Source organism: Manacus candei, unplaced genomic scaffold (genome assembly GCF_025592945.1).
Source record: "Manacus candei isolate 608988 ecotype Guabito, Panama unplaced genomic scaffold, ASM2559294v1 h1tg000014l, whole genome shotgun sequence".
Taxonomy (NCBI): domain Eukaryota; kingdom Metazoa; phylum Chordata; class Aves; order Passeriformes; family Pipridae; genus Manacus; species Manacus candei.
Genome location: NW_026138062.1, coordinates 66,901,681 through 66,916,397, shown reverse-complemented (window position 1 = coordinate 66,916,397; position 14,717 = coordinate 66,901,681). Strand labels below are relative to the sequence as shown.

General features: G+C 44.7%; 1 protein-coding gene across 1 annotated transcript in view; it reads left to right on the top strand.

Annotated features, from left to right (window-relative positions):
- Positions 1–9,316: 9,316 nt before the first annotated feature.
- The window catches only part of JAM2 (junctional adhesion molecule 2), a 40,886-nt gene continuing 35,485 nt past the window's right edge, over positions 9,317–14,717 (top strand). Inside the window, exon 1 of the mRNA XM_051779772.1 lies at positions 9,317–9,481. Within this exon, the coding sequence (XP_051635732.1) occupies positions 9,427–9,481 (55 nt within the window). The 5' untranslated portion in view covers positions 9,317–9,426. The remainder of the gene's footprint in view (positions 9,482–14,717) is intronic.

Sequence of the window (14,717 nt, the reverse complement as noted above, 5' to 3'; positions counted from 1 at the left end):
AACAGCGGCCGCTCTCGCGCGGTTCCGCCCGCGGCCGGCAGGCGGCGGGAGCTGCCGATGGCGCTGTCAGCGCTCCCTCCGGAGGGCCGGGATAAAACAGTCGTGGAATACGTCCTGGTTTGGAAGGGACCCACAGGGATCATCGCAGGATGATTCTCTCATCCTGGTGGGTGAGAGGCTGGACATGACCCAGCCACGTGCACTGAGAGCCCAGAAACCCCCCGTGTCCTGGGCTGCATCCAAAGCAGTGTGGGCAGCAGGGGAGGGAGGGGATTCTGCCCCTCTGCTCTGCTCTGCTGAGACCCCACCTGCAGTGCTGCCTCCAGCTCTGGGGTCCCCAGCACAGGAAGGACATGGACCTGTTGGAGTGAGTCCAGAGGAGGCCACTAAGTTGATTAGAGGGATGGAGCACTTCTATAAGGACAGGCTGAGAGCTGGGATTGCTCATCCTGGAAAAGAGAAGGCTTTGGGGTGACCAAATTGTGGCCTTCCAGTATCTGAAGGGAACTGGAAAGAGAGGGCAAGACTTTTTACAAGAGCCTGTAGTGACAGGATAAGGGGGAGTGAGTTCAAACTGAGTGGATTTAGATTTGCTATTAGGAAGAAATTTTTCCCTGTGAGGGTGGTGAGGTACTGGAACAGGTTGCTCAGGGAAGCTGTGGCTGCCCCATCCCTGGCAGTGTTCAAAGTCAGGTTGAACGAGGCTCTGAGTAACCTGGTCCAGTGAGAGGTGTCTCTGTCCACGGCAAGGGGTTGGAAAAAGATGATCTTTAAGGTCCTTTCCAACCCAGGCCATTCTATGATTCTATTATCAGAGTCCAAGTCCTGGCCCTGCACAGGACAGCCCCAAGAATCCCATCATGTGCCTGAGAGAAAGGTTGTGGAATCACACCATGTTTGCTCAGAGAGGGTGTGGAGTCTCCCTCACTGGAGATATTCCAGAACCATCTGGATGCAATCCTGTGCCATGTGCTCTGGGATGACCCTTCTTGAGCAGGGAGGTTGGACCAAATGACCCACTGGGGTCCCTTCCAACCTGACTCATTCTGGGATTCTGAGAGTATTGTCTAAACACTCCATGAGCTCTGTGAGTGCTCACATGAGTGCTGTGGCCACTGCCCTGGGGAGCAGTTCTGTGGATTACCCTGCACAGGAATGTCATCCCAAAACCATACAACTTCAGCCCCCCAATGCCAGCCCCCCTTTGCCAACACTGACCACCTGCGCTGGGCTTGCGTGGCCAGGCTTTGGCAGCAGGGGGTTACAGTGGAGACCCCCTTCGGTATTTTTGTGTGAGAAGCTGCCAGAAGCTTCCCCTGTGTCCGACAGAGCCAATGCCAGCTGGATCCAAGGCATACCCGCTGCTAGCCAAGGCTGAGCCATCAATGGTGGTGGCAGCACCTCAGAGGGAAAAAAGTTACAGTGTGGCAGCAACTACAGGGAGATAAGAGAGGAATGAGAATGTGTGAGAGGAACAGCCCTGCAGGCACCAAGGTCAGTGCAGATGGAGAGGGAGGAGGTGCTCCAGATGCTGGAGGAGGTGCTCCAGATGCTGGAGCAGAGGCTGAGGAGTCCTCTCTGCAAGGGGGAAGCAGCGGCAGAGACAACGTGTGATGAACTGACCACAGCCCACATTCTCCATCTCCCCGTGCTGCTGGGAGGGAGGAGGAATTAGAGAATTCAGGAGTGAAGTTGAGCCCAGGAAGAAGCAAGGGGTGGGGGGAAGGTGTTTTTAAGATTTGGGTTTGTTTATCACTACTCTACTTGGATTTGATTGTCCATAAATTAAATGAATTTTCCTGAGCTGAGTCTGGTTTGCCTGTGATGGTAATTGGTGAGTAATCTTTCAACCCACAAGCCTTTTATTGTACTTTCTCTCTGCTGGCCAATTGAGGAGGGGAGGGATAGAACAGCTTTATGGGCACCTGGCATCCAGCCAGGGTCAACCTCCCACACCTCCCAGCTGTCCTTCCTCCCCAAAAGACTGAACCCAAGTGGAAACTAGCTGCTGCCCATGTAGGAGAACCATGGTTTGGATTAAAACTTATTAAAATCTGTGAAATAAAAGAATTTGCTTTGATGCTTAACAATTTAGCCGATGGTGATCTTCATCCCGATCCTCAGCTGGCAACAACAAAACAATGGCCATCAGGAAGCCAGTGTCAAACAGTTACACTGAATTAGTGCCATTAAGAGCTAAACCACGTAATTAAACTCAGCACTAAAAAAAAAAACAAAAAACAAACCAGATAATTTTCCACTGGGGAAACACATCCATGGAGCAGTGGGACAGTTGGCTCCCCCTGGTTTGGCTTCCCAGTTCACCTGGGCTCTCATCCCAAAAACCAGGTGTGCAAGTACAGTAGCTATTCGTGCCCTTCATTACATTATTTGATAGGTTAAGAATTTCAGCAAGTCAATCATCCTGCTTCCTCATTTGTTAAAATGAGTTAAATACAAGTTATTTAAAACATAGCGATGCTGTTGCTATTTGTGTCATTACAGCTCAACTACACCGTTTCTTCTATTAACTTTTTATTCTGTGGCTCGAGGAATCATATGTGGTCAATGATAACATCACATAATCATTTTAAAAAAACTGTAAGCAAAACAAGGTTAACAATGTAGGGTATAAAAAGAACACTTTTATTCTATGAGGAAATATATGCAAAATGTTCAGAGAATGGAAGACAGAAACAAACCCTGTTCTGTCACTCTGAGGGAGCCTTGAATGACAGGAATAAAATCCTATTTGATACTGCACACTTTATTATATGTTTCTCTGTTTTAAATTGCTACTTTCTAATCTCTATTTTGTACAAGTATTTGAAACTTTTTATTCAGATGGATCATCAGAAAAATTATGGTAGAATATCTGCTCCCTCCTTTTACTCATTTGATGTTGCTCTGGAAGCACAATGCAGATTAAAAAAATCATCTGGGACTTGTAATACTGAAGACAACAGTGAGAGGCTAAAAAATCCTGGGTGCACTCAAACCCCATGGTCTGAGCTGAGAGCAGATGGGGGTTACTCTTAGCTGCCTGGGATGTACAGACCTGCTGCAGTTCCCCAGCTATTGATCCCTCAGTGCCCAAAGACAAATGCCTTCCAACTGACAAGTACTCTGGGAAGGGTTTCACTGAAGTCCAGTGGCTTTTGGCATGTCACAACACTGAGCACATTTGTGGTACAGAGAAGAGATGGGTAACAGAACTGTCCAAGAATAATTGTAAGGTACCCATCTTCATAAAGCCCTTTGACTTTCAGGAAAAGTGTGGATGTTATTTTATAATGGTCAGATTATGAGAGGTTGCCCTCTGAGGCAACAGGAACCCTGTAATTGCTCTTATGCCACGGTATGTGGCTCAGAAGGAGTGCACAAGCGACAAACTGTGACGGTTTATCACCCTCATGGTCCCAAGGCCAGCTCTGACCTCACTTCAAATTGCTTCAAAAGTAAGACTGGCTTAAAAATTCTTGTTCCTCCTTTGCCATTCTGGGCTGTTTCTCACTTCTTGCCCTCTAGGTAGACAAGAGTAGCAGCACTGTACAAGGCCCTGAGCACAAGGTCACTGAAGAGATACAAATTGCAGGATCAGTATTGTTGAAAGATTGTTTTGTTCACATCATTCACATTATTTTATATACTCATTTCTGTGCACAAGTGAAGTGACAGCAGTAATCCATGGCCAGAAGCAGCAATGGCCTTTGAAAACAATATGCAGTATAACTACACCTTGAGAAGTATTCTTCATAACACCACAGAATCATGGAATCATTTAGATTGGAAAAGACCTCCAAGACCATCAAAGTCCAACCTTTGACTGAATACCATCATGCCCACTAAATTATATGATGAAATGTCATGTCTACCCATTTTTTGAGCACTTCTAGGGCTGCTGACTCCACCACTTCCCTGGGCAGCCTGTTCCAATGCTTTAAAACCCCTTCTGTGAAGAAATTTGTCCTAATATCCAACCTGAACCTCCCTTGGCACAATTTGAGGCTGTTTCCCCTTCTCCTGTCGCTTGTTACTTGGGAGCAGAGGCTAACCCCCACCCGGACACAACCTTCTTTCAGGGAAGACAGTGTGACAAGATCCCCCCTGAGCCTCCTTTTCCCGGGCTGAACAATCCCAGTGCCCTCAGCTGATCTTCATCAGACTCGGACTCCATACCCTTCCCCAGCTCCATTGCCCTTCTCTGAATGTGCTTCAGAACCTCAATGTCCTTCTCGTTGTGACAGGCCCAAAACTGGACACAGGATTCCAGGTGTGGCCTCACCAGTGCCCAGCACAGGGGGACAATCACTGCCCTGGTCCTGCTGGCCACACTATTGCTGACACAGGCCAGGATGCCATTGGCCCTCTTGGCCACTGGGCACACACTGGATCATGTTCAGCCACCATTGACCAGCACTCCCAGGTCCCTCTCTGCCTGGCTGCTCTCCAGCCCCTCTGCCCCCAGCCTGTAGCGCTGCAGGGGGTTGTTGTGTCCCAAGTGCAGGACCCAGCACTTGGCCTTGTTGAACCTCAGCCCATTGCCCTCAGCCCATAGATCCAGCCTGTCCAGATCCCTCTGCAGAGCCTTCCTGCTCTCCAGCACTGAGCCCTGGGGAACATCACTGGTGACCAGCCAGATTTAACACCACTCACCAGAATTCTCTGGGTTCAGCCATCCAGCCAGTTTTTTACCCAGTGAGCAGTAAAGCATTATAAACACCGTGGCAAAATAATTCTGAATCCACCACCATCAGCATTGTGGCTAATGCATTGTCCACTGTTGCTTAGGTTGAATTGGGAAGTGTCCTACAATGCCATCCTATTTGATGGATGTTTTTAGAAATGTACCTTTGATTGCTACTGAGCAGCCTACTCAGTTGCTGTAATCTTGCAAATTCAGTTGAAATAAAGAAAAAGGCATTGATTCTGTGCTTTGCAAGTCAAAGATAAAATCATACAAGACATTCCAGAAAATGGAGGCGGAGGGTGGGGGGTTTCACTGGAAAAAAGCTACTGGAAACAATTAATTTGTATTACTGTTATCTTGTTCTACCCTCACATTTTGTGGCCTTCTTGGTTCAGGTTTGGCAGACACATTAGAGATGAAATACTTTAACAGTCTAGAGATACAGTGTTCTTTCACAGCACTCTAGTCCATTACAGCCAGGCAACTAATCCATGGCATGCTCTGGCTTTAAACAGCCATCCACGACAGCTTGGTGGAAAAAAAAGAATATCTGAATTTTATTTTATTTTTTTCTTAAAGCTGTACTTGCTCAGAGTTTTCAGTTTCAAAGTATAAAACAAGCAGATAATCTGTCAGCTAATTCAGATTTATTTTTTTTCCCCAGCCAGGAGTTAAAACATGGAGCAACTAAAAAAACAAGATTCCACAGAAGTCGAAAGGAGATGAGACCTTCTGTAACTAAGGGAGTGGACAGCTGTTAAAGCAATATCTCAGAACATTATAAAAAACTAGGTGTGGTGATAACTAAAATTGCCAATGAAAAAAAAATATCCCTTAAATTGTATATATTGGCCTGTGGCTGCTGATAATTCTTCACACTAAAGAGCAAGACTTTCAAGATGATAGATTCAATGTACTGCAGGCTGGCAGTCTCAGCACCAGAAAAAATACATAGCACATCACCCAATGAGTTTCAGGAAAAACACAGATCATAAAATATGCATATGGTGATTAAGCTAGTTATTAAATGGAATCTGTTTTAGCAGTTTTACAAAATAGTTTTCCCTCAATTTGTCCCATTGCTGTGACCAGAATCACATCAGAGCAGTCACTCTACAACTCTGTGCTCCTGTCTTCAGCACTTACTAGAGCAAATATGTGTGACCACAATTTCGTGTGCTTGGAAAAAAGGTGTATACAAAGATTTAATGCACAGGCTATGGCACCGAATCCCAAATGGCATCTCTGACCACCTCAAACATATTTTTAGAAATATGGAAAAATCTGTTTCTTCTTCTTCTTTAAATATGGAAAAATATTCAAAGGTGTCTTCTTGATCAAAACCTAAACAATGTAAATTCCAATAACAGTAAGCCCTCTCTTTATTAATTTTTATCATCCTATAGTTAAGAAAATTTAAATGTTCCTAAAGTGAAGAGTCAGAATTTTGGCTTATAGCTTTTCACGGAATTTTTGCAAATTATTTTTCAAAACTTTTTTTTCACAGAACTCTTTGACAGAGTGATGGTACCATAACAGAAGAGGTAAACTCTAACTATTAGAACAGATTATCATCAGCATTTCACATTTGCAGTAGAAAGTTTCAATAAAAGGAGAAAGAATTCCATTGCAATGTAAGAACGTAGATTTATCTAAAATATCATCTAATAAAATGAGGGCAATCCTTTGTTTAATGAATTCCTGAAATCAATAAGAAACATTCAAATCTTGAAATCGTGTTGTAATTCCACTCCATTCTTAAAGGCTTTTCTATACAGAGAACTTGACTAGAACAACTATGACAAAATAAGATAACTATTCTTGACCAGCGTTTTGTGTGCAGATGTTAATCATAGATTGTTTTTATTATTCTAAAAAGGAGTCTCTATGGAAAGTTCTATGGAAAGTTCTCCAAGAATAACTGCTAAACTGAGCATCTCAAACAAATTCTTCCATGTGGGCCTCTATGTGCTCTTTAATGAAAATATTTTTGCTACATTCAACTTTAAAAGATTAAAAATATGGAGAGCAGTCTTGTACTCTTCTAACAAGGTACTTAACAGTACTTTTAAGAATCTCATTGTTCAGCAATCTACAAACAGAAAAAGGGTATATATTAAATGAACTGTATGCATTACAACCACTTTTCCAGTAATTATGTGAATGCTTTCAGAATACTGACGTTTAATTTCTGGTGTTTCCTGCAGTTGTATCAAGCAAGCAGAGAAACCATGATCTAGATATTGAAATAAAAGAGGAGAATGGAAAGCAAATATGAACTGTACTACAAAAAGTCAGAGAAATGTGAGGGAGACAATCCTTTGCACTAGGTATTTGCTTCGCTTGCAAGACAAACAAAACAGTGAAAAGAAAAAAGGAACTTTACTCTGACCTCATGCTTACATAAACCCTGTGGATTTAAGTGAATTTACTGTGGTATAAGAATCATGTTTACAAAATACAAATTAAAGCTTATATGTAAATCTATGTGTTTGGCCAATTAGAACTGAATGTTTACTGTGGTGGAAAGGTTATGGTACAGGTCTAAACTTCATCCCATCATCTAATGGGATACCTTCTCCTTCCAATTAATCTCGTCATTCCCCTTTATTGATTCGTTGCCATTACATAGAATGATAGAATGGCCTGGCTGGAAGGGACCTTAAAAATCATCTTGTTCCAGCCTCCCCTACCATGGGCAGGGACACCTTCCAGGTTGCTCCAAGCCCCATCCATCCTGGCCTTGAACACTTCCAGGGATGGGGCAGCCACAGCCTCTCTGGGCAACCTTTGTCAGTGTCTCACCACCCTCATAGTAAAGAATTTCTTCCAAATATCTAATCTAAACCTACTTTCAGTTTGAACCCACTACCCCTTGTCCTGTCCCTACAGTTCCTGAAGAAGAGTCCCTCTGTGACTCCCTGGTAGCCCCCTGCAGGTACTGGAAGGTGCTCTGAGGTCTTCACACAACCTTTTCCTTTCCAGGCTGAACAGCCCCAACTCTCTCACCCTGAGTTCATAGGAGAGGGGCTCCATCCCTCTGATCATCCTCATGGCCTCCTCTGGACTCGCTCCAACAGCTCCATGTCCTTCCTGTGCTGGGGACCCCAGAGCTGGAGGCAGCACTGCAGGTGGGGTCTCACCAGAGCAGAGCAGAGGGGTAGAATCCCCTCCCTCCCTCCCCTGCTGCCCACACTGCTTTGGATGCAGCCCAGGACACAGTTGGCTTTCCGAGCTGCCAGCACAAATGGCTGGGGCATATTAAGTTGTTCATCAACATCAGCTTTAGCAGCCATCCTCTGACCTATCCTTTAGCTTAATTCCATACTGCCATTTCTTAACATTCACCACCTTTATATTTTTCCCACCAGTCTGCTCCCATATATTTAAATGTTATATCAAGACAGTATTTCTATAACTATCTGACTTCAAATAGTAAAGTAGTCCTACTGAAATCTATGAATCATTGTCTGTGCTCAAAGTTATGATGTGCTGGGACACACAAAATAAAGAACATTTCTGTTTTCAATAGGACAGTTTTGATTTTATTAAATGTATGTCATTGCACTGGTAATATATACTGGACACACACATATACATATATATATATACTTATATATTTATATTTGCAGATTTTTTTTTCAGAAATATTACTTGTGTGCCACATACATTTTTTCCACCTGAAAAATAAGCTAAGATTTTGACACAAAGAGCATCACGGCATCCTACTTCCTTGGTCTCCATTAAAATATCTCTTAGAGAATTTATTTATAAATAATCTTTCCATGTTTTGCTGCAGTCTAACAAAATATAGCCAATCTTGCTGTTCAGATTACCAAAGAAATACTTGTGATACCTTTCTTGTTATAGAACGGTTTTACATCAGTGGTAATGTATTTTTAAGATGCCATTGGAAACTACTCAGATGCACTATTAACTGTCACGATGAGTAATTCTCCTTGATTCATAAATTTAAAGGGCCATTACACCTCCTGTATATTTAATCAAAAATCTCCCGGACTGGTATAAACTAATAATATAAAAGGCTTTGAAGGTCACCGTGTGGTCCACGTCCTGCTGTAGGTGGGATTCTGTCCAGCTCAGCTGCACAGACAGGCACAAATAATCACTGTGACTTCCTTCGGTTTAAAACAGCGCCTCACCCTCACATCGCTTTTTTGCCAGCCGGAACATTCAAGTGTTTGTGCCGTGGTTCCACCTCGTTATTCCTACTTCCACCCCGGGTGGCTTTGCCTTCGGGAAACCTACTAACAGGGACAACGCTCTCCTTTGAGAAGTTTAAGCTTTTCTTAAAGAAAAGTTTATTCTGTTGCAACAAATGTCCTTGAGCTAATGATGATCTCCCAGTTTCAAAACAAACAAATAAACGAACATAACGGAGGGAAGGGCTGCTGGATACAAGACAGCACAGCCCCCGGGATGCGCGGGGGAGGAGAGGGATGCTCCCAGAGCCGGTGCCCGCCGCTGCTCCGCGCTCCAGGGCGGGCGGGCGCTCGGCCAGGGCACATCCCCGCGTCCAGCCCCGGCTCCCGCGGTCGGGGCGGGGAGGCGCCTCCTCGAACACGTTAAAAGTTTGGGGCGGCCCCGGCGGCGCGGAGGAGGCAGAGCCCGGGCGGCGCGGGCGCTGCGCCCCGGCTGCCGCACCTGCTCCGCGGGCACCGCGCCCCCGGCACCGCCCCGCTCCGCGCCCCCGGCTCTGCTCCGCCGCCGGGAAGATGGCGAGCCCCGGCCTCCGCCTGCTGCTCCTCGGTTACTTGGGGGTCCTGAGCTGTAAGTGCCGCGTCCCCTCCCCGCGGGGCTGTCGCGTTCCGCTGCCTCCGGGAGCGCCCCGGCTCCCGCCCCGCACGGCGCTGGGCTGCGGGGGGACGCTCCCCCCGAGGTGCGGTTGTGTATCCGTGTCCGTGTGTGTTCCCGCAACCCCGGGACGGGGGGGAAGGGGGGTGTCGCTTCCCCTGCCTCGCCCCGGAGCCAGAGGAGCCAACTCGCATCTCCAGCAGCGAAACGCGAGCGAACGCCGCAGCCGGGGCGGTGCGCGCTGATTATTTCCATGTGTCTCTTGTTTTCACACAGATGTAACCTGTTTAAGCCCGGCCTGTTTGAGAGCAAGCCAGCGGTTCTCTGCCGCCGTACAAACTTTAGGATGCGGGCTGCGTAGTTTGCGTTTCTGATGGCCTTTATAAGGTGAATGAGTGAGGGAGGGACCGCGAGTGTGTTTTCTGTTGACGGCGCTGAATGCTGCTGTTCCAGGACAGAGTTCTGTGTCCAATATTTTTATGGTCCTATTGTCTTAACTCCTTAAAAACTGGAGGGGAATAGGGAATATTAAACTAAATTGGGAAAAGGTTCCCCACCCAGAAAGCGTGTAAGAGAAATACAGATCACGGGGCCAGATACCTGAGGAGAAGCAGTGAATTAACACACAGTGCTACAGTGCCAGTGTGTTAAGGCTGTCACTTTAAGATCACGTCTTACAGTGCTCCTGTTCTATGCTTCTTGTGTCTTGCTGGTGTTTTAGGGAAAGAGGTACACGTGGAAATAGTGTTTTGAGAAGACTTACGTAGCACAGTTGTGCAATGAAATGATCAGTCTGGGGTGGGTTCTCAGTGCATTACGGATATGGCACATCCAAGGTGCTCATGCTGGGTATGTTTTGAGGTTTACCTTTCACTCTTCCTCACCTAACAGAAACTAAAGTGTGGAAACTCCTCTTTTTGCAGATGAGTCGTGTTTAGGAGAGGCTTGAAGTGATGTCTGTGTGGTAGGTCTTTGGCTTCATAGTGGTTTCTCTTTTCCTCTCTCTTTGCTTCTGCAAGACCTTAGGGAAATGTTGGGCTGTTAGATGAACAGCTACCACAGACTTTCTCTTTCATATAGTAAATAATAATAAATACTATTTTCTTTGTATTTTTTCCTTCATTTGTTCTTAATTGCATGGGTACATCTGAGCCAGTGAGCCGTGGGGGTTTTTTTGTTGACAGATTTTTGTTGTTCAGGCTGCTCAACTTTCTGGTTAGCTGTGTCTGTTAGCAGTGCTGGCTTTGACTAGTGAGGAAATGATAGAGCGTGGTTTGGAAGCAGTACAGTGCATTGAAGTCTGGGGCCTACATTGTTCTAAGACTTATTTGTTTGGGGTTTTTTTCCTCTTCCTGTCCCAGTTCCCAAAAAAAAACACCAGGTGGGAAGCAGGTTTACCAGCAAGGTGCTGATAAGAAGTCTTTGCATGAAGAAAGTGACTGTAGGTGTGTGGCTGTGCAGATGCTGATTGTTTGTGAGCCAGAGGAAATCTAGGCAGAAATTCAGCAGCAGCCTGGAGCCTGCTGCTGCTGCTTCTGTGGCTGGAGCGCCTTCACATGAACAATAAGGCTGAGTAATTCTGGCATCCAAGTCAGGCATATGGGCTGAGCAGTCTCTTATGTGGGACCCACATGCTCTGGAGAGGGTGGGGAGTGGGCAGAAACTAGTGAGGGGGAAAAAAAGGAGTGATTGATACCTGACAAGCAGGGTGGGTGGGGGTTGGTCTTTTCTCCCAGGCAACCAGCGACAGGGACAAGAGGGCACAGCCTCAAGCTGCACCACGGGAGGTTCAGGTTGGACATCAGGAGGAATTTCTTCACAGAAAGGGTTGTAAAGCATTGGAATGGACTGCCCAGGGAGGTGGTGGAGTCGCCATCCCTGGAAATGTTCAAGGAACAACTAGACATGGCACTCAGTGCTCTGGTCCAGTTGATAAGGTCATGATTGGTCAAGGGTTGGACTCGATGATCTTTTCCAACCTAAATGATTATGTGATTATATGATTATATTGTGGGGCAGGTGTAGAGAACTTTCTTGGTAGCTGAGCTGCAGAAATTAAAAGCTGTATAAGTTGGTCACAGGGCATTTTCAGTGAGAACCTGCTAAGAAATATTCATGACCTGCAGAACTAGTGCTTTCTCTGAGCTAAGCCTTGCTTTTCACCTTTAATTTAGGGGAAAGAAAAGGAGTTGGGGGTCTTTTATCATGTTATCTCTCAAGCTTCTGGAACTGATAGTATTGGGAAAATTTTAAAAGGTGCCACAGAGCACTTGGGAGCTCTGTTGGCAGGACAGAAATTGTACAGAAATTATTGTTATTAACCATCATGGCTACTCTAGAGGAGATATATGCCGATGAACTGGCTTTTCTGTCAAGCTTCTAAGTGTGATTTTTCTTGCATTAGTGTACATTAAAATTAAACTTAAACTTAAGTTGGTGGTTCTGGAGGCTAATCCAGCAGATGTGTCTGTGTGAGGACAGTGCAGAGGCAATAAATAGTATTCTTGCATAAATATTTGATGGCGCTCACCGGGTTAGTTGATTGAGCAATAAATAAGGTGATATTTTGTTTGTTTGTTTATTTTGGCTTAAAAAACCCTATTCCTTATTCCTCAGGAATCTTTCAGTCAGATACAAAAGGCTTTTTTGTTCTAGAAACTCTGTATCTTTCTCCCCCATGCCCAACAAGCTATGACTGCATTTAACTGTAGGCATTAATAGTGGAAGTCTTTATGCTGTCTTGACTATATGTGTTGTACAACTGATATACTCAAATTTGAGAATATTGCCAACCCCCAGTCTTCAGCTGAACCCTCTTTGCTGGATTAGATTGGAAGGAACTCATTTCTGAATCAGACCATAATCAGGTGAGATGGGATTTCTTAAATTTGTAAGACTTCATACTTCTCTAGCAATACCTGTTCACTGTAATGCTGTAAAGCGTTACCTGGTTTTGAGGGGGCAATGAGGGAAAGAGGCATCAAAGGAAGGTTCCTTCTCTTGCTGTTTTAGGTGAGAAGCAGTTTTTCTTTGCTATAGGCTACTCACAGTCTATAAAACTGCACACTCTTAGACACCCTCAACATAAAATGTGAGAGGAGAGTAAGCTACCTAAATATAGACAAACAAATGAAAGCTAACTACAGAAAAGCAATGTGTGTTTCTGTCTTCAGCCTAACACTTTTCTTTAATGATTGTGGTGACACTGCACAAGACACCCAAATGCTTCTTGGGAGCTGATGGGAAGACTTTCTTGTCTTTAAAAGGGAGACATGTTTCCCTCTAGCTCATTTTATAACCTTCAAAATTTTGCCCTCTGGGTTAGATCCTCAGGGCTCAGAAGAAACTGGCTGTGAGTTACTGGCATGTCTTCCAGAAATCATGGCCTTTGCTGCATTTCAGCAAGTCATACTGTTTTCCTTAAACCTGGGCATGCTGCTTGGAAGTGGCTCTGAATTCCTGAGAGGACTCAGCCAGAAGCACTGCTGTTCTGTGGCAGGGGCTCTGTCTCTCTCCAGCAGAGAGAGCTGGTCAGTGATGGCCCCATGGTATCCTTATTTTAGGTTCCTGGCCCCATAGTCTGCTATTGGATGTGCAAAAGAGAAAATAAGTGTGATTGTCTTCCCTCACTGCAAACAGGAGACTGGAAATATACCTGGAAATGTCATGTCAAGACAGTCACATTTTTTCGTTTCCCCTGTTTAAGGTGGATATATGTAACGGGAGAACTTGCTTTTGTTGTTGCTTGGCCTCTGAGAGCCCGTTTTCTCAGCTTTAAAGTTGCAACAATTCTTTGTTCATGTTGTAGGATATCTGTTTCTGGGAACTGTGAATATCGTAGGGCATCTGGCATTAATAATGAGAGTTAAAACTACCACTGTGATTAGCAGATCTAATTGAGCCTGGATGAGGTCTTCCTATTGGTCATTTAACTGAATTACACAATGATGTTTTTGTGATTATTTCCCGTATTATACCTATAATTCCTACTGCAGCCTGTTTTGGTAGCTGCCAGGTTCTGCTGCAGAAACTGGCCGATGCCAGTGCAAATGATGAGGTAAGAAAGCAGAAGTAATTGAACTTTGACATCACATTTTCTGTTCAGCTGACTGATTTAACAAAACACCTGGGTTCACCTTTCATGACCTAGAGCTACCAAACTTGTCCACGCCCACTGACTAACCCCAAATGTTATTTGGGGTATGTGCAGACCTGTTTTTAAAGAAGTGAGCTAAAAAAGTTAGAGGAGGTGTTTACCCTTCTTCAAAGGCTGCCCCAGGTGCTGCTGGTTGCTAGGTTGTGAAGTGTGGGAGAATCTTCTTGTATAATTCTTAATATCTTCTGATATTAAGAAAATTCAGTTTCTTCATAAATTCACAAGTAAATAATAGTGATAGTTCTTCACTGGAGATAGTGACATGCATGTGAACCTTCTGCAGTAAGCAAGCTTCCCTTGTTTGGAGGGGAGTAAATTTGGATTGATGATGCTTTTGGTGGGTCAGGAACAACTTCTTAGTAATGAAAGTTTACATCTGGTATGATCTACTTAGAGCCCATCAACACTCAAAATGTCATCCTTCTGTTGCAGCAGTTCTGTTTACACAGTCTATACTGGCTTCCTGCACCTGGCAGTCCCTTTTAGGAACACTTTTCTAAAAGTAAGGCTTAGTGTCTTACTTTCCCTTTGCAATGCTAGAGGTGACTCCAGTGCAAATGCTTATGTAAAGGAAAGTTACTAAGAAATGTGGACACAGCCAGAAGCATCCACATCGCAATATAAATATCTTGTATATTAAAGCAGTTGAAGCACAAGTTAGACATTTGTATTTGCCCTTAGAGACTGCTTGCCAGGGCCATATGGAATGGCTAAATTAAGGTTCCCTTGAAGTTATACAACGATATCAAGAAAAAAAAAAAAGGCATAAAATAGTGTCTCTGTGGATGTATACAATGAGCTGTCTCATTGCTGGTTTTTCTTCTTTGGCTGGTTGGTGGTTTTTTTCTCCACCATGAAAACTTTGTTACATACATATGGGAAAAGAGATGGTTTACAAGTTCTTACTCTCTAGTTCAGTGGCTAGTTCAATTCTAGTTCAGTACCGTGGGGTGAGCCCTTCAATGGAAACTGAGGGAAACCTTATGTGAAAGGTGAAGGGCAACTTGTTTTCAAGTAATTAATTCTAGTCGTGTTAGCTCACACACTCCTACCTCC